This window comes from Podarcis tiliguerta (genome assembly GCF_965153285.1).
Source record: "Podarcis tiliguerta genome assembly, chromosome: 3".
Classification (NCBI taxonomy): Eukaryota; Metazoa; Chordata; class Lepidosauria; order Squamata; family Lacertidae; genus Podarcis; species Podarcis tiliguerta.
The window spans coordinates 70,266,949-70,287,830 of record NC_139536.1 but is presented as its reverse complement, the minus strand read 5'-3'; the positions used below and the strand labels follow the sequence as shown (position 1 = coordinate 70,287,830).

The 20,882-nt window shown below is 40.1% G+C and overlaps 1 protein-coding gene across 1 annotated transcript in view; it reads right to left on the bottom strand.

Moving 5' to 3' along the window:
• Positions 1-258: 258 nt before the first annotated feature.
• SEC63 (SEC63 homolog, protein translocation regulator) overlaps positions 259-20,882 on the bottom strand; it is a 30,467-nt gene continuing 9,843 nt past the window's right edge. Inside the window, exons 2-21 of the mRNA XM_083433493.1 lie at positions 20,303-20,402; positions 18,973-19,087; positions 18,085-18,197; positions 17,425-17,486; positions 15,984-16,042; positions 15,440-15,490; positions 15,124-15,232; positions 14,412-14,506; positions 14,195-14,327; positions 12,486-12,578; positions 11,622-11,776; positions 11,246-11,393; positions 10,583-10,665; positions 9,466-9,525; positions 8,780-8,950; positions 7,654-7,809; positions 6,760-6,861; positions 4,478-4,576; positions 3,835-3,939; positions 259-1,864 (exon numbers count right to left, since the gene is read on the bottom strand). Coding sequence (XP_083289619.1) covers positions 1,721-1,864; positions 3,835-3,939; positions 4,478-4,576; positions 6,760-6,861; positions 7,654-7,809; positions 8,780-8,950; positions 9,466-9,525; positions 10,583-10,665; positions 11,246-11,393; positions 11,622-11,776; positions 12,486-12,578; positions 14,195-14,327; positions 14,412-14,506; positions 15,124-15,232; positions 15,440-15,490; positions 15,984-16,042; positions 17,425-17,486; positions 18,085-18,197; positions 18,973-19,087; positions 20,303-20,402 — 2,153 coding nt within the window. The 3' untranslated portion in view covers positions 259-1,720. The remainder of the gene's footprint in view (positions 1,865-3,834; positions 3,940-4,477; positions 4,577-6,759; positions 6,862-7,653; positions 7,810-8,779; positions 8,951-9,465; positions 9,526-10,582; positions 10,666-11,245; positions 11,394-11,621; positions 11,777-12,485; positions 12,579-14,194; positions 14,328-14,411; positions 14,507-15,123; positions 15,233-15,439; positions 15,491-15,983; positions 16,043-17,424; positions 17,487-18,084; positions 18,198-18,972; positions 19,088-20,302; positions 20,403-20,882) is intronic.

Genomic DNA, 20,882 nt, shown 5'->3' with positions numbered 1-20,882 from the left:
TCTGAAGACAATGATGGTTTTTTCTGCCCCAAGCCATTTTGTATCACACATTTTTTGTTGTGCTCTGACACTTAATGGTCTGACACTTTAGGTGTGGTGTGCAGCTGGAACAGAAAACTGAGCCCAAATCTTGAACACACGTTTCTATCTTGTGCACACACATACTTATGGACTGCATCCATTCACTACAATTTAAATTGGAAAACATCTTAGCACAGGGTTTTTGCTTTTTTTTTTTTTAATGAAACCATTTTCGCATTTAGGACATTTTTCAAATTTTATTTGCAACTATTGCAATTACAAAGAAATATTATCAATGTAAGTTTGCATTTAAAGTGACAATCCTCTATTTCATAAACAAGGTCACAAATTAGTGAGCAGCTCATTTGGCTTTTGGGCAGCTTCCATTATATGGAAATGTTCCTGTTATGACAAACTAATTTGTCACAAATGTTTTACAGTATTTCAGTCTTGCAGTTCCTCAATATATAGCTATAAAAATCTTACTACATGATTGACATTCAGATGTATTTCTATAGCTTCTAACCACATCAATAGTTATTACCTTTACATGTGGGCAGAAAGTGAAATTCGTAGTAAGTTTTTGCTTATCTTTCACAGAACGCTCCAGAAATACACTTAAAAATCGAAAACAATTATTTATGTTGAGAATGAAGCCTGGTTCTCCATGCTAGCATCCCTGTTCGGCCCTCAATAGAGAGGAAAAATGCACTGCTGTAATGCCGGTTTATCAAATTTAGTCCAGTTTATTTTGAATTGTTCTCAATAAATACAAAAACATACCATCTTAGCGTGCCTTATGTGTCTGTCCTAAAAGGCTTCTGACAGGGTTAAGGTAGATTAAAAGCCAAGAATGTCAGCTTTGATAATTGTTACCTTTTGTAAAAGGTGTTATGTATTAAGCCACCACACTGAGTAACATATGGTCCCACAGTCATTTGATACATACAGTTTTATCAAAATAAATAAATTCTGTATGATTTGCTGATATTAGTTGCTTAAATATGCTTTAAGCCATTGAAAGATTCAGAAACATTTATAACCTGCATGAGAGTATGGGGCAAAAGTTCCCCTCTGCTTAAGGTAGATTACGTCTTTTTTTAAAAAAAAAATCAGCCCTCATGACAATATGGAATGTCCCCAACTAATGGTAGGATGCCAATTCTGAAGTCCAAAACAAAACAGAAAGTTTAAAGCTATAAATCTCAGCTTCAGTAATGTTCATGTATCACTGCAAAACTGCTTTTGGATTTTACCAAAACAGAAACTCAAGGGGGTGTTAATTTCAACAGGAGGCTTCAACGTATAAAATAAACTTTCTAGTGTGAAAAGTTGATTTAAAGATTGCTTCTATTTAATAATAGTACCTCTTAATATATTGGACCAAAAGTTGATCAGACAACATAGCCCACACGTCTGGACATTTAGAATAAAAAAGCTTTTATTTTCAGTTGAAATAAATGCACCGTCCTGTACTTAAAGGCTGTAAAAGAGCCCTATGCATCTTCCAGGTTATACCAACTGATCAAAAGACCTCCACTGGGAAGTTACATAAAGCACTCATAATTGGTAAAGAGAAACTTTAAAAAAAAAAAAAAATCCATCTTCAGTACTTCTGCACTGTTTTTGTTTTATCCCTTCCCAGGTCAAAAGTTTGTAGAGATATCCCGTGTAACACAAGTTAGTTCATGGTACTGTTTTAGTCATCCTCCTCTTCCTCTTCTTCCTCTTCCTCAAAACTGTCTTCAAAACCTTCACTGTCTTCCTGGTCCTCATCTCCCTCTATTGCTGTATCCCATTGTGGATGGTTTTCTGGCACTGGTTTAGCTTCATGAACTTCCAGCTGCAAATAGAGTTTGAGAGATTGTCCAGAAAAGGATGGAAGCGAGTTAGAACACAGAGATGAATTATTTTATTTAAGTTGCTGGGGCTTACAGAATTATGAATTATGTTACAAGGCTAATAATACTAATACTAATACTAATAATAATAATAATTCAGTACAGTACTTTGTACACACACAGCAAGCCTAATGATAAACAATAAACTTCAAGGGAAAGTGCCGAAGCAGAGAAGCCAAAAGATGGAGCCCAGTGACAGCCCAATGACCAAAATAATTCTGTGTCCAGGGCATCTGTCTACCAGCTCCATCTGGTACACTGGCTGAGACCCTGTCTGCACGCGGACTGTCTCGCCAGAGTGGTGCATGCTCTGGTTATCTCCTGCTTGGACTACTGCAATGTGCTCTATGTGGAGCTACCTTTGAAGGTGACCCGGAAACTACAACTAATCCAGAATGCGGCAGCTAGACTGGTGACTGGGAGCGGCCGCCGAGACCACATAACACCGGTCCTGAAAGACCATATTGGCTCCCAGTACATTTCCGAGCACATTTCAAAGTGTTGGCGCTGACCTTTAAAGCCTAAACGGCTTCGGCCCAGTATACCTGAAGGAGCGTCTCCACCCCCATCATTCTGCCCGGACACTGAGGTCCTCCTCCGAGGGTCTTCTACTGGTTCCCTCACTGCAAGAAGTGAAGTTACAGGGAACCAGGCAGAGGGCCTTCTCGGCAGGGGCGCCCTCCCTGTAAAACGCCCTCCCATCCAAGATGTCAAGGAGATCAAGAATCACACAACTTTTAGAAGACGTCTGGAAGGCAGCCTGTATCAGGAGGTTTTTAAGGCTTGGTGTTTTATGTTTTTAGATATGCTGTAAGCCACCCAGAGTGGCTGGGGAAACCCAGGCAGATGGGCGGGGTATAAATAATAAAATTATTATTATTATTTTTATTATTATTAAGGGGCTCCGTCAGCAGGAGTCAATCTGCTTTAGCTCATATAAACGGCTCATTTACATACTACAATTATTTTTTTAAAAAGAAAAGTAGACTCCTAACTAGTTCATTTTTACATCCCCGGATGTCGCACTGAAGTGGCTCTGCAAGTGGCACTGCTATCCTGGATTGTATCTAACGCTAGTGTAAGTGGAAGGGACACTTGCAAAAGGGAATTACTGGCACTGTCTTCCCCACTATGTTCCCCAGCACTCTTAAATAGCCCCTTGTAAGGGACCCCTGACCCCACTCCATCTGATATATCTGAATCTCTCTCTCTCTCTTGAGAGATAAATGTTTCCTACCAGTATCTTAATGCATGCAGATTGTGATCCTTTAGGTCCCAGCCAAGGAGGAACAGAAATAACTGCTCTTGTAGATATGCACACAGATGTGCACTGCCGCAAGAATGAGATAAGAGGGGAAGCCTTTTGATCAAGCAGAGCTCATTTGTGGAACAAAATCTCTGGGAAAAGCTCTTCTTCCAGGCAAGAAACCACAATACACACTTCCTGGGAAGGCACTACTTCCACCTCCTTCTTCTAACGGAAGGAAGTGCTATCAGTGGCAAGCAGGAATGCATTTACACAGGGAAATGCACACACCAAAGCTTCTAGATCTGTTTTTGGTACCCCGAAGGCAGTTTTATCTTAGTTTTGCATTGTAAATGGCTCTATCACTGATCTGTGTGTGACTGCATTGATATGCATATATTTGGGTGGTAAGCCAAGTTAGAGATTTTTTAAACTTGCAGTTGTAAATGAAGTCGCAATCTTTGGATCTCATTGCTTGTGCTTAAGCAGAACAAGATAAACGACCCTTTGGTTAAATGAAAAACCCAGCATTGATGAAGAAATCACAATTGTAGAATAGCACAAGACTGTGTACATTAAACTCTATATAGCAACAGTCACCTTCAATCTCTGCAGTGAATTTGCAAAAACTCCCCTCCCAAACCCGCAAGTGTTAAGACAGCATACCTTCAATGGTTTAATCTGGTCCAAGCCCATGTAGGAATCTGATCTTAAATAAACCGTATATTGGTAGTTTCCAGGTTTGCCAGGTGCAGGAAACTTTAGTTCTACCTAGAGACAAAATTAATCCACAACAACATCAAGTTATAAGCAGACATTTACAAGCAGAGCTGTGAAACAGTTTTGATAAAATGAACAGAAAAGCCCATAATCATCATAACATTATAACAATATTTTTAAAATTCATATCCTGCCCATCTTGATGGGTTTCCCCAGCCACTCTGGGTGGCTTACAACATATATAAAACACAACAAAGCATCAAACATTTAAAAACAAAATATCCTATACTGAACAAGCAAGAAATAAACTAATAAATCAATAGAAACCAATAACCACCACCAACAACAACAATAATGGGTGCCCCATGATCGCTCAACAAGTTAAACAGCAGCCATTATTAGTTCTCTTTTATTAATGATTTGTATCTACTTTTGAGAGGTGTAGCTCCTTTCCCTTGGAAGAGAGGAGAGACTTATACTTGCTGGGTTTGGGGGTGTTTTATTAAGAATAAGAGTGTCAATGGGAATAAGTATCTTACTGCTACACCAGTGGTTCAAAGAAATGTTGGAAAGTAACATGATACTTTACCTCTTCCCGATCTTTTAGTGTACACACATGATATGGCATAGATATTAGCGTTTGTTCCTTCCTATCTGCTATATATAGCCACCACCATTCTTGCTTTTCCTGTTCAGGAGAAAAATAGGGAGGACGTTAGAAAAAAGAAAAAGAAAAAAGAAAGCCTTACCTAGATCAGTGAAACTGAATTTTCAATTTGAAAACTTGTGCATTTTTGTACATTCAGCAGGAGCTGCAAGCGCTTTGATGAATTGGCTCATCCCAAGAAAGCTTTCTTAGCTTCTTCCTCGCTGCACCTCACTACCCTTAATACAGACCAGGGAGTCAAAATATTGCCATTTTAGGCAGTGACGTTTTTGGAAAGCACAGATGAAGTGCTAGGTTTGGGTCTCAACTATACTACTTTATTTAGATCAGGCTTCCTCAACCTCGGCCCTCCAGGTGTTTTTGGCCTACAACTCCCGTGATCCCTAGCTAGCAGGACCAGTGGTCAGGGATGATGGGAATTGTAGTCTCAAAACATCTGGAGGGCCGAGGTTGAGGAAGCCTGATTTAGACTGAGGTTAGAAGTTGTCAATATGGATTGCCCCTTTATGAATACAGAAAGCTAGATCTTGGGAAGGAGGGTTCTAAGCCTAGCTTTTTCCTTTACATGCTTGTCTTCTGTGTCAGAATCCTCTGCCCAATCATATGAGAGCTGCCACCTGCATTACAAAGGGATACAGACCCCTTGACTCTTCACTGCTTTAGTCTCTGACTCCTTATTGTAAACCATTTCGATATTTTAGATCTAGTAAGTGTTGAATAAGTAGACAAAATAAAATAGTAAACTAATAATAAATAATATACTTGGCACACCGATTTATCGCCTTACCAACTGCTTGAAATAACTAGGCCTAAATTGCATAGATTAAACGCCACTTAAGAAGAGAGATCTAGAGAGTCCATAACAGGGTCGTCTCCATGACCACGCCAGTACTGCCTGTCCTGTCCATCTTTGGTATCTATTTGTTTCTTTTAATAGTAGACTCAGGTGTTTGAGTGCCAACATGACTGAGCCAAATAGGGTCACAACAGGAACAGACAGGCATCAAATGCTCAGGTGAACAGTGAAGTGTCCATTCTTACATGTACAACGCCCCCCTCCCAGAAATATCCAAATAGGGATGGGGTTCTCTGTGACTTCCAGGAGTTTTAGTAGGTTAAGCTGGCCTGCTTGAGCCCACCACAAGTTATAGTGACCTCAAAGAGGAAGCAGCTGGCATCCTGACCATGAGCACTCTGTTAGGGGTCAATATTTCTACCTTTCATAGAAGGGTCTGCTTGTTTCAGTTTTGTGGTACTTAATTTTGTGTAAACAGAATTCCAGTGTTTCCAATTTCCACAGATCTAACTGCTGTGTGTTAATTTGCACTCCCAATGGTACAAAACACTCTCTAAATAGGGATTAAAAAGAGAGCAATTGTTTTCAAAAAAATAAAGGCTGTTGTGTTACTAAAATATTAATCACAATGGCTAGTTCTGCACTCTAGCATGGCAGATGAACAAAGAATAAACTGTTCATATGGCAAGCCAATATTAATGAGATTGGCACAATTTTGAAGAAACAGAGCAGTCTTAAGTGTCAGACAAAACTAAGCATGTTGCCCAATATTTGGCACTGCTTGACAAGAAAGATTTAGATTTCTGTTCTAAAGGTTTCCTTTTTAAGCAGATCACCGATAGAATAGAGTGCATGTCTGGATTCAGCTGGCACACTACCTGTGGAGTGGGCAATGCTCTTTTCAAGCAGATGGGTGGTAAACATGAGCATGCCAGGAAATCAGTATGTTTATGGAACTGAATATGAGGGCAAGGTTCCACGGCAACCTGTGCAGTTCTTAGCTCCACTTATCAAGAAATAGCTTATTTAGTAGTATAATGAGAAGATACAACCTCAGCAAATCCCAGCTCAACATTCTGCAGAGAGTACAGCATGTTATTGCCAAGATCCCCAGTAAAACTCGAGAGACTGCAGTTTCCTATACCACTTTACAAGAACAACACATTGGGAACTGCTCCTGAACAAATGGGGGAAGTATAAGAGTATGGCTGTGCAGAAAGATAGCCAGGTACTGCAGAGTTTGAAGTCTTCAGGTCTCCCTTATTTTGTGAACAACTGTCATGAAAGCTTTTTAAAAAAGCTTTATAATATTAATTTCAGAATCAAGTTTTATACTTAAATTGGCTTTATAACTTGTCAAAAGGAGAATGATTTCAATGCAACATTATTTAGCTCTCCATCTGCTGACCTCAGGAAAGTAGAGACTGTACACAGGATGGGTTATTTTTGATTTGGTTTCCAAGAGAGCCCGTTCCTTGCGCTGTATACTTTGCTGTAATTCCTGCCACTCCTAATGGAGAGAGAAGAGGTATTCAGCATATTTTAGAAAGTAATTTCACAACGTGGTAGGAAGTGTAGGTGAATGAAAACAGGAATACAAACATCTTAATGTTACTGACAATGATGATAGGACAAAGTTTCTATCTAATTCTAATTCTATCCAATTCTTTTCCTCACCCATCAGTCCTCTCTACACTTAAAATATTATAAGCAGTAGCCTATACATTGCTGAGACACAGTCTTCCAGAATTCTAGTTCTAGAACCAAGCGTGCACAAACGTATGCAATGCAATAATTACTATACAGTACTATCATAGCTTCTAATGCAGAGTGGAGATTTTATATGAGGAATTATACAGGAAGCTCATCCATTATCGAGATGTGCATACAAATGTGCGTCTGTGTGTTTTTCCAGCATAAGAACAGTCCTGGTAAAGACCAATGGCCCATCTAATCCAGCATTTTATGAACTGTGGCCAGCCAGGTATCTATTGGGAGCCCACAAGCAGGACCCAAGCACAGCAGCACTCTTTCCACTTGTGATTCCTAGCAACTGATATTCAGAAGCAGACTGCTTCTGATACTGGAGTGCTTATCATGACTAGCAGTCTTTGATTTATTCCCTTCAACGATGCTCTTAGCTGAGAAACAGCATTTCCCCCTTTTCACAGATGCAAGAACTCTGACGGCCCTCTTAACGACAAAAAAGTTTTCCCAGTACACATGGTTATAATCAGCCGACCACCATCCTATTATTGATGTTACATTGCAATGACATCACACACTGACAAGTGAGCCTTACAGCTTCATCATCCTTGCTTTGTTTCTCGTCTTGTTCTCTGTCGGAGTCTCTGTCGCTTCCATCATCTTTGTCACTTAAAGAGTCTCTATTAGTGTCATCTTCATCAGATTCACTCCCTTTATCAGAAACTTCATCTTCGTCTTCCTTTACAACTTCCTACAGAAAAAGGACAATCCTGTGATTACTTTAATAACAGTACTCAAGAGCTCTGACACTGATGGCATAAGATGGAACAGAAGATTTGTTCAAATACTGCACTGAATCCTTCCATTTCATGGATGGCTTTTCAGCACTGCAGGACAAATTTGATAGGCAGGCAGTACTGCCACCTGTCAATCACTCGATGTCACAATTATGCTAAGTGATTTGGGACTTCAAAGTGCCACATGCAGTCGATGCAGTAGATTTTAGCTCTATCACCCAACAGCTGATGGGCAGTAAAGACAAAACCTGCTTTCTCTTGCCAATGCAAAATCAGGAGCACACTTCAATGCCCCCAACTGCACTGGCAGCCATGTCTCTACCTGCCCTACACATGATGTCACAGATGATGTCTTGTGTGGGACAGGCAGTCATGGTTTGGGGAAAACGGCTTTACAGGCCAAAAGTGGCCCGCAGGTGAAAGGTTCCTGGCCTCTGCTGTAGCCATGTCCATCTCTTCAAAGAACGGTTAGAAAAATCTTACGAAAAGGCTGACAACTAATATTTCCTAATGAAACAAATGAAGCCATGTTATCAAATTCTATCTAAAATCAAAGTCTGATATACTGCAGTTTTTATTCCTAGATAAACATATGTGTGTGTGTGATGTAATATATATACACACCCGTCTCCGCTCTGCGAGTCCTAGATAAGGATGGACAGCAACATTAATTTCTGTCAACTGATATAGGGGCCTGCCTTCGAATCCTGAATAACAGCATTGTTTTTTCTAACCTGAGTTTTTTCTAACCTGAGTAAGGTGGTTTTACACTGCCTACAATATGCAGCTTGTTGGCTTGATATTGACTTCTAAAAGGGCTGCCTTAAACACTGCTCTACTTTTCCCTAGGTTTTTAGTCAGTCCTCTCTGTTAGGTCCCATAGCTTAGCCGCTCCTCCCCACTCCCATCTGTGTTGATACATACACTCCCTGCAACTCCATTTGCTTGCTTTTGCTTCTGCTGCTTCGTCTGCTGAAGAGGGGCTGGTGCAGGCTTCTTTTTCACAACTTTCTTCTTCTTTGACTTTGAAGCCTTCTTTGTCCCTTTGTTCTTCTGCTGCCATCCTTTGCTCTTCGTTTTGTTAGCATCGCCTTGCTGCAAAGTAAACAAGGGTTTAACATCAAGAGTGGACGCTTCCACGTCAAGCTGCTTTCAAGGTTACAACCGATAACCTCAGAGCCTTTTAAGTTTGTAGCAAAGTAGCAAGCCTTCGGGCAGCAGTATCCGCCAGGACACCTCTGGATCTCAGAGCATTCCGTTTGATAGCCAGCCTCGCCAGTGCCAATGGACAACACATGCTACATGTCAGCTGGTGGAGGGAAAAGCCAAGGCAATGAGAAAGGCAAGCCAAGATGAGACAAGACACTGCATAACTATCATTAGAAATGGTGGCTGCACGCGAGATTTAGCAGGCACAGATCTGCTCTAGTTTCCAACATCGATCACACTGCTCTTGACAGCCATGGTTAAGTGAGACAGGGTTAAGTGGGATATTTATGCAAACAGCAGAGGAGCATGCTTTTAATGTAGCTGTATTTCCACTTCTTTCTAACATAAGGAGCTCATTGAGATGCAACATAGTCACCCAAAACCACTAGTTCTGAACTTACGCCATCCTCCGCAGGCTGCTCTTCAGCTGAACAGGTCGACTGCTCTTTTTCGAATACTTCCTGAATAGGGAGGCAAGCAAAGTCTAATAGTTTCACAATACCAACGACATGAATTCATGATCGACTCAATGTTCCGATGGGCAAGGCACTAGCTCACTCCTCAAACATATGAAGATTCTAGTTATTAACAGAGAGGCTTCTCAGTAGTGGCACCCGCCCTGTGGAACGCCCTCCCATCAGATGTCAAGGAAACAAACAACTACAGTGGTACCTCAGGTTAAGTACTTAATTTGTTCCAGAGGTCCGTACTTAACCTGAAACTGTTCTTAACCTGAAGCATCACTTTAGCTAATGGGACCTCCTGCTGCTGCCACGCCACCAGAGCCCAATTTCTGTTCTTATCCTGAAGCAAAGTTCTTAACCTGAAGCGTATGTAACCTGAGGTACCAATGTATCTGACTTTTAAAAGACGTCTGAAGGCAGCCCTGTTTAGGGAAGCTTTTAAAGTTTGATGTTTTATTGTGTTTTTAATATTCTGTTGGGAGCTGCCCAGATCGGCAGGGTATAAATAAATACTATTATTATTATTATTATTATTATTATTATTATTATCCTACATCCAGTCTACAAAATTGGTTAACCACCATGAAATCACTTGCTTTCCAAATGATTGGCAGCTGAGTATATGAGGCTGACTGCACAAAAAAGTATGTGAACGTGAGATCTGAAATTTTCTTCTCTCTGGTGTTTTATCTTCAGTGACCCTTAATACATGAGAACATCGGAACCTGCCTTATATAGAGACCACTGATCCCATCTAGCTCAGTACTGCTGAGTTTCAGACAGTCCTGAGGTCTTCAGGTCTCCAAGTAGGGCCTTTCCCAGCCCTACTTGGAGAGGCCAGGGATTGAACATGGGACCTTCTGTAGGCAAAGCAGGGGCTCTACCACTAAAATATGGTCCTTGGCCATCAATGATGACTCAGGGCGTATCATTGACCACGGCTGCTCAATTTATGAACCAGATGTGCAGTTAGATGGAAGTAAGTTTTTTTTGCTCAATATACATTTTTGAAAGTCTGAACCCAAAAATAATGTGTGCAAATAAGAATACTTACTGCCATTGTCTGTCTTGTTAGGGTGACCAAAACTGTAACGAGCGATCCTACTGTGATGTTGTTGCTGTCCTCGTCATCCAAAACTTGGGAAGGAAGAGGAAGGGGTGAAAGGATACATCAATTTACACTGGTTTTCACCCCAATTTAATAGCTTCCTTGTAAATAAGCTTCACTCAGCTGTCAAATTTATGACTGCAATCCTACTTGAGAATATCTTAAAAGAAGTTTGAAAATGCAACTTAAAGCCCTCACTGGCACCTTTAACCACCCATCCAACTGAAAGTTAAGACTCAAGGGACTTTCTGAATGTGGCACAAGGCATGTGGAGAGGTGTTTGGTTCACCAGAGTGTTCCTCACAGGAAATATGCTGTTGAGGCACAGGATTGGACTCTCTGCCCATCAACTGATGTTACCTGATGATGTCTTCTGATTGGTAAGTGGGCATGGCAAAGGAGAAACGACTTTGTAGGCCAAATTGGACCCATTGGCAGTCCAAGATAGGCTTGCAAGCTAGCGCTTTCTCAAACTCTAAATCTAAGACTACAGAATGCAGGAAATCTGCAATTCCTTAAGGCTAAACAATTTAAATTCTACAGACACCATTAAGTGCACCATGAATGCATACCAAATAATGAAGAGCGGACATTTAGAACACCACCTACCCTGGGGTTTTATATCCATGTTGATATGTGGAAAACTGCCAAGGACAGCCATAACATCTTCATATTTTTCATCTTCAAGGAAGTGCAGTAAATTGTGGCGATCCGATGCTTTTAAACTCACCAGGTCTTGGATGGTTTTGATTTTGTACTGGGTAAAAAAAAAGAGCAAAAATTCTATTTTCCAAAAATAAAACCCACTACCACATAATTTATTGATATTGCTAACATCTATCACAGTGGAAACAGAAAATATGAACAGTGGCACTCTCTGGAAAATTAAGTAACGGAGTCAAGGCATTGTGGAATTAACTTTTTCCAAGTCACAGATAGAGCAAGTTGGTTTGAACATGGCTCCTGATGACCTACAGAACCTTACCTTTTTATGATTAGAAACCCGTCTGAGATTGTCCTCTTCAATGTGTGGGAGTTGGAGGAGTGGAGATTTAAACTGCTGAAGCCCTTGAACAGTCATCTGTGAAAGCTTCATGCAGTTTTCCAGAGAACCCAATGATGGAGCACGAAACTCTCTTTCTGGAGGAATGGGAGAGAAGGAGAAAAATAATGTATACTTAACTGTTAGTGAGACATTTCAGTAACTCAGGAATTAATACAACAAGCGTTTTTACTAAATACGTCAATTCTCTAAGGTTGTACTATATACTTCAGTGAAACTGGAGAGAACATTAAAAGGGGGAAGACTGGTTTTTTTTAAAAAAAAAATACTGTTTTGTTTCAAAGTTTTGTGTAGTAATGCAACACAGTTTAATACCCACTTTAGTATCTTATTTTCAAAATAAATATTTAGGGTGGTATGAAGTAGTTCCATTAGCACAAGGACTTCTAGTAGTGCAACAGAATTCCCCCCTCCTCACACTCTGTACCCCATAAATCTGTTCTGAAGGGCAAGGGGAGGAGAGGGGGGTTAAGGTCAGTTGTGCAAATGGAAATCTTTGGGCTAATGTAACTACTTTGTTGGAGACCTCCCTTAGATATTGATTTGACATAAGTCAGTAAAAGCCTTTTTTAAAAAAACAATACATGAAATGCCAACTTCACATAAGAACATTTCTCTTTCTTTACAGAAAATTGGCTACTTCTTTCTATAACTATTTCCCTAATAAATTGCCTGTATCTCCTAGAAACAAATTATTCTGAGGGGGGAATTATCGATATCTTGTAGAATTCATGAGGGTGTGAAGGTATATTTTACAAGCTGGAATATAATAAAGCTTATTCTTACCTTCACGGCTACGTGCCATTATGATTAGTTGGCAGATTACATTAACCATTTCTTGAAGCAAAGCAGGACACTTTTTCAAGATAAACTGCTGATCTGCAAGACATTCAACAATTCTGTATATAAGGTAAATCTTGCCACACAGTGTAGCTTTTGTCTCATTTTTTGATTATGTTATACTGCTATTAATATCTCCTTTCCATATGTTCCTTATGTTTATACAGACAGAAGTGTCATAATGTGTAGCCCATCCCACTTTTTCAAAATCGTGTCACCCTTTAGAACAATCTTATACTTAAGATATACCTAAAACTAAAGCATGATCACTTTCAATTGCTTTACTGTATGTACATCTCTCTCCTCCCTCCAGATGATAATGGTCTACAATATCCCTGATCACCGGCGTTTGTGGCTGGGACTGTAGTCCAAAAACATCTGGAGGGCCACAGGTTAGTCACCTTTGCTGTGTAGGCTAATAAAAAGGGAGGGAATTGTAGAAGGCGCAACTTGTCAAACAAGTGCTGAAATGGCCTCTTTCAAGCAACAGCAACACAGGGAGCTACCTCATACCAATTCAGACCATTGGTCCATCTAGTTTAGTATTGCTTACACCAACTGGCAGCAGCTCTCTAGGGAGGCACCAGAAATTGAACCTGAAACCTTCAACATGCAACCAACAGGTGAGCTAACACTGAACTAAGTCCCTTCCTTGGAGCTCCGTCCTACTCTGTGACCATTGTGTCCAAATGAATTAGACAAGATAGGAGCAGGTTTTGATTTTTTTTTTTAATGGTTGGAGTTATCAAGAGCAGAGGGACATTTTAGCTCCCCAACCCAGTAGTGTCTGAGTGTGCCCCTTTATGTGACCCTAAGTAAATGGATAGAAACAGAAAGGTAAAATGCTGCACTTCAAAATAATACTGCAATGACACTGAGGAGGCCTAATCAACAGGAACTCCATAGGTGGGTGAGAAAGTGTTTTTCCTTTCTGAAAAAAAAAGGGGGGAGCAGGGTTGTGAGAGGTGATATATTTGCAACACTTACCTCTTCTCAACCCTGTAATAACCCCCCCCCCCCAAAAAAAACCCCTAAAGCCCTAAGAAGTCTGATTCAAGAGGTCAAAAGAAAGATTCACAGTTTGTGACACTTTCATCCACATGAGAGCCTGAAACTTCCAAATTGGTTTGTGTCCAATTTTGCCCCTCTGACTGGGTTGCCCCAGCTACTCTGGGCAGCTATCAACAGAATATACAAAAACACAACAGAATGAAAACAGCACATGAAATGCTTCCCGATACAGGGCTGCCTTCAGATATTACGGAAGGTCGTATAATTATTTCTCTCTTTGACATCTGAGTGGGGAAGCCAATTTTGCTTGGTGCAGCTTCAGACCTCAGAAGCCAGAGAGGTTTTGATATGCCCAGGGGTAGAGGCAAGATTTCAAATGTGCAAGATGGTTTCCAGGACTAAAAGCTATAAATGATGCCTAATGAAAGTAAGTTATTCAGTGTATTTATCAGGCTGCATAATTCCACTTTCTTAGCATGGAATATGGATCCCTTTGTGGTTTTTCTTTTTTTAAAAAAATACAGTGCACACATGCCTGGCCATAAAAACCAAGAGAGTGATAAGACCAGAACTTATGACTTGACATGCTCCACTTCAAGGCCTAGTTCTAGCCTTATGCTGTTGTGGTTTCTCAAGCAAGGTACCTTGTTCAAGAGTCTCAGGAATTTTCATTCTGGCAAGGTGAGCCAGTAAGAGCACTCTGGCCTTCAGGCTGTAAGGACAGGTAAGAGGAGGTTCGTTTTTCTTCAGATTAATGCTGCCAATTTCCCTGATTAGCTGAAACGACAAACGGAAGGGGGTTAACTAAATCATATTTTGGCACCAACACACGTAGTTTAACGTTTCTCAGCAATAGCAAACCTGTGGTATTTGAATGTTGTCTACAGGTCTGCTTGTTGCATCTTTATTATACTGCGGGTCAAATTCGGAAGCACCTGCTAAAACCATTATAAGCCCTGCAAAGAAAACCAGAATATAAATACAAAGCAAGCATTTGGAAATACCCTTTTACTACAGTTGCCCAGCTCCCAAAAAAAGTGTTAGCATGCCTTCCCACTGCCCGCATGTCTGCTTCCAGACAAGGAAATCAGGATACAATAAAAGCTGGCGGAAGCTGTTTTCTCAGCAACCACAATGGGCCTAGTTCTCACTGAGGTAGGCAGGCATATATCTGAACTGTACCACTGCAAGGAGAAGCTCACATAACTGCTAAAAAAAAAAATCTGCATTAGAATCTGTATTTCACGGAAAACTGTTTTAGCCTAGCTTTCACTCAGATGTGTTAATTCTTTATATGTGGCAAGAGAGGGTTATAGGAGGAAGACCATTAAGTCATGCAAATCTCCACCTGAGTCTAAAGTGGCAGCACCACTTTACTTACCATCCTAAGTTCTCATGTCTCCCTGAAGGAACTGAGCAGCATTCTAAAGGAAACCCCTAAGCATACTGAAACATTGATCCATTGAATGCTTAGGCAATCCACACAGAGAGTTACATTTTTAAACGCTGAAGAACAGTCAAATGAGTGCAGAATTCAACAATTCATCCTTTTAACTGGTGCTTTGAAACTTACTTTTCATATCCATGTTTCTTGTTTTATAAACAAAATAGGTATAAATCTGGGTGGTGCGGATGAGAATCTGGTCTCCACTGTAGCGTATTGATCGATACCACCAGGAACCCTAAAACATTCAAGACAGGAAAAAGTGACAGCTATTAATTTCATTGAAATATGTCAAAATAATATAGCCTCCAGTTCTGACACTCTGCATTGTAAAAGTGTGCTTGCAGGGCCAATAAATGAGCAGGTGGAATATGGTTGTAAGCCCAGTGAGCCTGCAGCCCCAGCTTTTACCAAAATGTACCTTTTCCCTTTCCTAAATACTTACCACAACCACTGGAAGAATAACCATAAATGCCAATCCATAAACAAGCAGGACCTAGAAGAATATAATGGGAGAAAATCAGACACTCTGACCAAGCCATAAGTAATTACAGATAGAGCAATCAGTCTTCACCATTACAGCCATATGTTAAGGTGTTTGAAGGACTAAACCACTGAGCACTTAAAGTAAAAATTTCAGAAACTTACAAGCAATCAAGTAGGATATTTTAAGATTTGTACTGAAAGCCCACCTTAAGTTTTTCTTGCTAGACCATTTTAAATACTCCAAGGGGTGCACCATTCCAGGGCTGAAGCATTTTAGATGCATTTTAACTCTTTACAAAACTAGTCCACAACTCTGAATGGGCAAGTGCATAAGCACTTCCTCACAGCTGGTTACAGAAAAGCCAAGGCTTATAAATATCCTGCATGCATGGATCGTCACCTTTCTGAAAACTACTACAGAACCCGTGAATACGCATAAGTAATCTGCACTGTGGTTTTCAGCTTGAACAGTTAATCTGGCAGAGAACAGAATGTTACCATACCAAAATAGAATTCTTCTGATCCACAATCCAAGCTGGCAACGCAATCCCAAAGCTTGTAGCTGCAAAGGACAAGAAAACAGGTTATGAAATAGTAAGACAGTAAACTCAAATGAATTCATGCATTTGTGTAAGCTGTATATATTGTGGGTTTTAAAAAAAATATCCCAGTACTTCCTGTATGTTGGGAAAACAGGAACTAAAGTTCTTGAAACGACCGTCTGTGCGGTCACATATAGAGTTTCACATTCGTGCAGAACAAACTATTGGGATATTCTAGAGTTCTAGTCAGGGAGCTGGCGCTCAGGTTCTTAACCCTCATGGGAATCCTTTGCTACTGATGCATGGCTTGAGAGATTAGGGTGGCCCTTTCCATTCAACTCCCTCACATCCACCAAGAAACAAAAGGGACTTGGAGGAGGAAGGGTGAGCAGATTTGTGTAAAAAAAAAAAATAACCACTTGAAAAAGAATTCTGTACAGGCAGAGAATCCCAGCTGGGTCCAGGAAGTGGTGAATGCTCCTTTATGCTCCTTTATGAAACTAATCAAGTCCCAGCTGCCTTGAAACAGGAGGCTGTGAGATTGCTCCTAAAAGAACTTTTCCTTAGACATGGAAAATTGTAATAACTATTGGCTAGTTGCAAATATCGCCTTCTTGGCCAAAGTGTGATCAGGTGGCTGCCATGCAAGCGCATCTGAATGATACTGATTATCAGAACCATTTCAATCTGGTTTCAGACCAGCTGAATAGCTTACTGAAGAGCTATACCTACAGAGCAATTGCTGCTATGCTGCTTACTGAAGAGCTATGACTACAGAGCAATTGCTGCTGATGCCATGGCAATTGGAACTCACCATACAACTGCCAGCTCCCTGGCTAGAGCTTCACATGAGTTGGTTCTTTGCAGGCAGAGAACACCATGTGTGACTGTACTGGCATAATAAGGAAACTGCACGTACAAAGTATTGCATATTATGTCTGCAATATCTGCCTGCACATAAGCAATGATTTATGTCAGTGTTACTCATTTACATGTAATTTAATAGAATTAAGTGCTGGACAAGACTGCAACTGAGGTTCTTACCCATCAAAATCAATTCACAAAGCAAAACAAAACATGTAGAAATTTTCCAGGCTGGTTATTTAGATAATTAAGTGGGGGGGGGGGGCTCAGTGAAAAATGCTAGATTTGGGTGTATGGGAAAGTGCAGTTGGTGCAAAGATGTGTAACAGTGAACAAAATGAATAAAACTCCAACCACCACCAGACAAAAGTTGGAGTACTAAATAAACTCATATATATAGATAAAGATATATAGAGTGGCTGGGGCAACCCAATCAGAAGGGAGACAGAAGAAGAAGAAGAAGAAGAAGAAGAAGAAGAAGAAGAAGAAGAAGAAGAAGAAGAAGAAGAAGAAGTTGTTGTTGTTGTTATAGGTCTACCTTGTGGCCCATCAGGATTGCCAAATTCTTCCCAATTCTTTCGAGATTCTTCATCAGTTAAACTAGCAAATGAAGGCAGAAAGCATGTTAGAAAACCCCTCAATACTTCCTTGACTCTTCCTTAAGGGAACAGTGACCTCTGCTGTTCAGTGACTACAACTTATTTGACCACCCAGATGTTCATTCCAAACAAACAAAAGGGAAAGTTTATCAGCAAAGGGCTGCACAGAGTTCCAAATTTACCACCAACTTTATGGAAATCATGCAAATTTGTACCATGTCTCTGGAGTTTTACAAAGTATTTTAGCAGAGACTGCAGTGCTAGAGGGTAAAGGTGGGGCAAAATGAGCAAAACGTCAGTACAATAAAGCTATCAGATGAGATTTCCTAAACCAATAGACCTGAGTGCTAGACGATGATATTAATCTACTTTACAAGCTGGGTTTTTTGCAACTTCAACTTACTCATTTAGGAGGAGATATACTAATTAGCTGGGGCAAGACAAGAATCAGTACAAGCAATATTAGGCTGTTACTGCAGCAATTGCTGACGTCGCATGATGAAGTGACTCAGGTTTAGATCATGATGTTAAGTATCAACAAGTATTAGCCTGCATTATCAACCTCCCATCCTATATACAGAACTTATTAAGAAACTTACGCTGCATAAGCCTTTGCAATCCTCATAAACATAACTTCATCTCCTCCTTTATCTGGATGGTACTTCAGTGATAGCAAACGGTACTGCTTTTTAATTTCTGACACAGTTGCTCCCTATTAAGGTAAAAGTTTCAAGTTAGTTATATCAAACCTATTAATGAGAACTTCTACCGCTTAAGACACCTGCTCTAATTTTCTCAGCATCACTCAATAGACAATCAAAGTGATGGCAAAGATGTATCACAAAGGGTTCATGTCTACAGCTATATGCTGAAAGGACTCTTATTCAGTTAGAACCAAATTGATCACCCCAGATAAGTATGCGGTGGGGGAGGAAAAGGGGATTCCCCCAACCCAAATACTTGACCTGACGATATGATCACCTTAGTATCATGCTCAATTCTTCCCAATAGGTTCAGTGGAACCAAAGAATTCTGAGTAGCCCATAAGAATCAATGGGGATACAACCTCCCTGTTCAGGCCCAAGCACGGATTGCCCACCAAAGTCATGTCAGTCCAAAACTGCCAACCCAGACTGTAAAGGACTGAAGGATATGCCCTTATCAAATTTCTGCCATTGCTACCACTACCATCTTCATTTTATTGCTTATCTATAAGTATAACTTACAGAGCACTTTGAATAGTGAATCGTGTTTGAAAGCATATATGCGTAATTACAGGGGGGTTTAAATGTGAAAGTTGTGCCCCATTTTTTTTATTTATAAAATTTTATAAACTGCTTAATCCGAAAAAATAACTAAGGTGTATATGGTATTATTACATTTAGGCAGCTGAGCATGTTCAGATCTACTTTAACCTTCCTATTATTCTATTCTGTACATGTCAAACTGAATTAAAACTAAATTAAATAGTAAAGGATATTACTTACTGGGTCTAAATTTAATACTTCATATGGATTGTATTCTTGATATTCTCTGTCTGTTTTGGAAACTTTGTAAGCAAGAAACAAAAACAGTGCCCATCCAGCAAGCAGAACTATTTTCCTGTTGAATTTGAAAGATTAAAGTAAGAATTTCAGACATGTATGCAACCAATTTGTATGAATATGTTGGGAAAAGAGAGTATCACAGACAAAAATCCCAGTGGCCAAAAACCCAGAGCTATTCCCTCTCATAATTAATGGGAACAGAATAATATCACCAATGCAAACTGAATAAGCATTCCCCAGAATTTTATGCATCTCTCTTCAGTTCTAAGTTATTAATTCCTATTCCTTTCATTGTGGAGGAATGCCCATCATGGGGCATGTGATTCCTCTCTGTAGTACTCTATAAAAAGAGAACACAAACATGGAAGGGTTTTGTGTGTGGTGCACTGAAGCAGATGACCAAGTAGAAGCATCTATATAGGCTGTCTTGCCAAGAAGGCAAAACCAATGTGGATTTCTCAATACATGCCTTCATATAGGCGTGGGGAACCTTTAGCACTCCAGATGTTGCTGAACTACAACTCCCACCAGCCCCAGCAAGCAGAGCCAATAGTCAAGGGTAAGAGTTGTAGTTCAGCAACATCTGGAGGTCAAAGGCTCCGCACACCTGCCCTAATAGAACAGTGAAGTAAATTCATTCAAACCAGTTAATTCATCCTTCTTATCTTAAGGAAACCCTCTCCACACACACTCATCTGCCAAGAAATCTACGGTGTCCATGGAACCCCATGGAACACAAAAGACTGTAGGATTGTTCTGCATCACATTCCAAATCCATGTAAAGTATCAGGCCTCCATAATTTCACATAATTAATTTCACCTAAAATACACCCAACACCTCCCTGTGTCTAGACTTCTAAAGATAATATCAATAGTGATGGGTAACTCATCCTTCAGTGAAGTTTGTCTACTACTTATGTTCACATTGAAGAACCCCCAATAAACTTCTTAAGAACCCCAGAACACAGCTTAAAATTAGAAGCACAATTGCCCAGTAAAGTTGCAGATCCAAACCATTCACTTTGGATTCCCAGTGGAATCCTTCCATGATGTGCTGTTCAACCTTTGATCTTCTTTATAGTTCCTTTATAGCTTCTTTATATTTATGATCCCGTCAGCCCACCCACAAGTCTACTAAGACCTACGGGTGTAATACAAATGATCGTCCAGCATCATACTACAGAAAGCCACATTACATTTTCAACTGAAAAGTAACATTACATTAACAACAATAACAGAACAGAAATTCTAGACAAGAAATGATACTTACTTTATGGTAGGAATTATATTCTGCTGGGGCTTTAACAACCGTAATCGATACCACAGGCATCTTCCATACACTTTTCTTAAATTCTTTAAGCGAATTTGCTCTGTGAAGGGAAAAGGTCATTTTAAATTTTGGTAGTAGCAAAACAAGTAGTGACTTGGATTTCTTGAATCTGCTCAAACCTTAAAATAAAAATAAAAAAAATATAATTTAACTATAAAGACTAAGATTTAAACTCTTTCATAGGCACTTATTTGCACACCATATAAATATTAATTAACAGTTTACCATGAATGTGCAAATAGCTCCTGCTTCATCTTTCTTCTAGAATGAGTGGGGATTACCAAACCAAGATCCTCGGCTTAGCATTACTTCCTGACTGCAGGTTAAGGTTTTCTCAAACAAGCCACTACATGAAGACAAGGGTTTGCTGTTGGGCAAAACAGACTGCAATAGCCCATTTGGACATAAGACTAAGACAAACACCCATTTTTGCTGGTGGAGGAGTGAAGCGAGAGTGATCTCTACATTCACAGTAAACCAATAGCTATTGCTTGCTGCTACATATAAACTGGGCCATAGT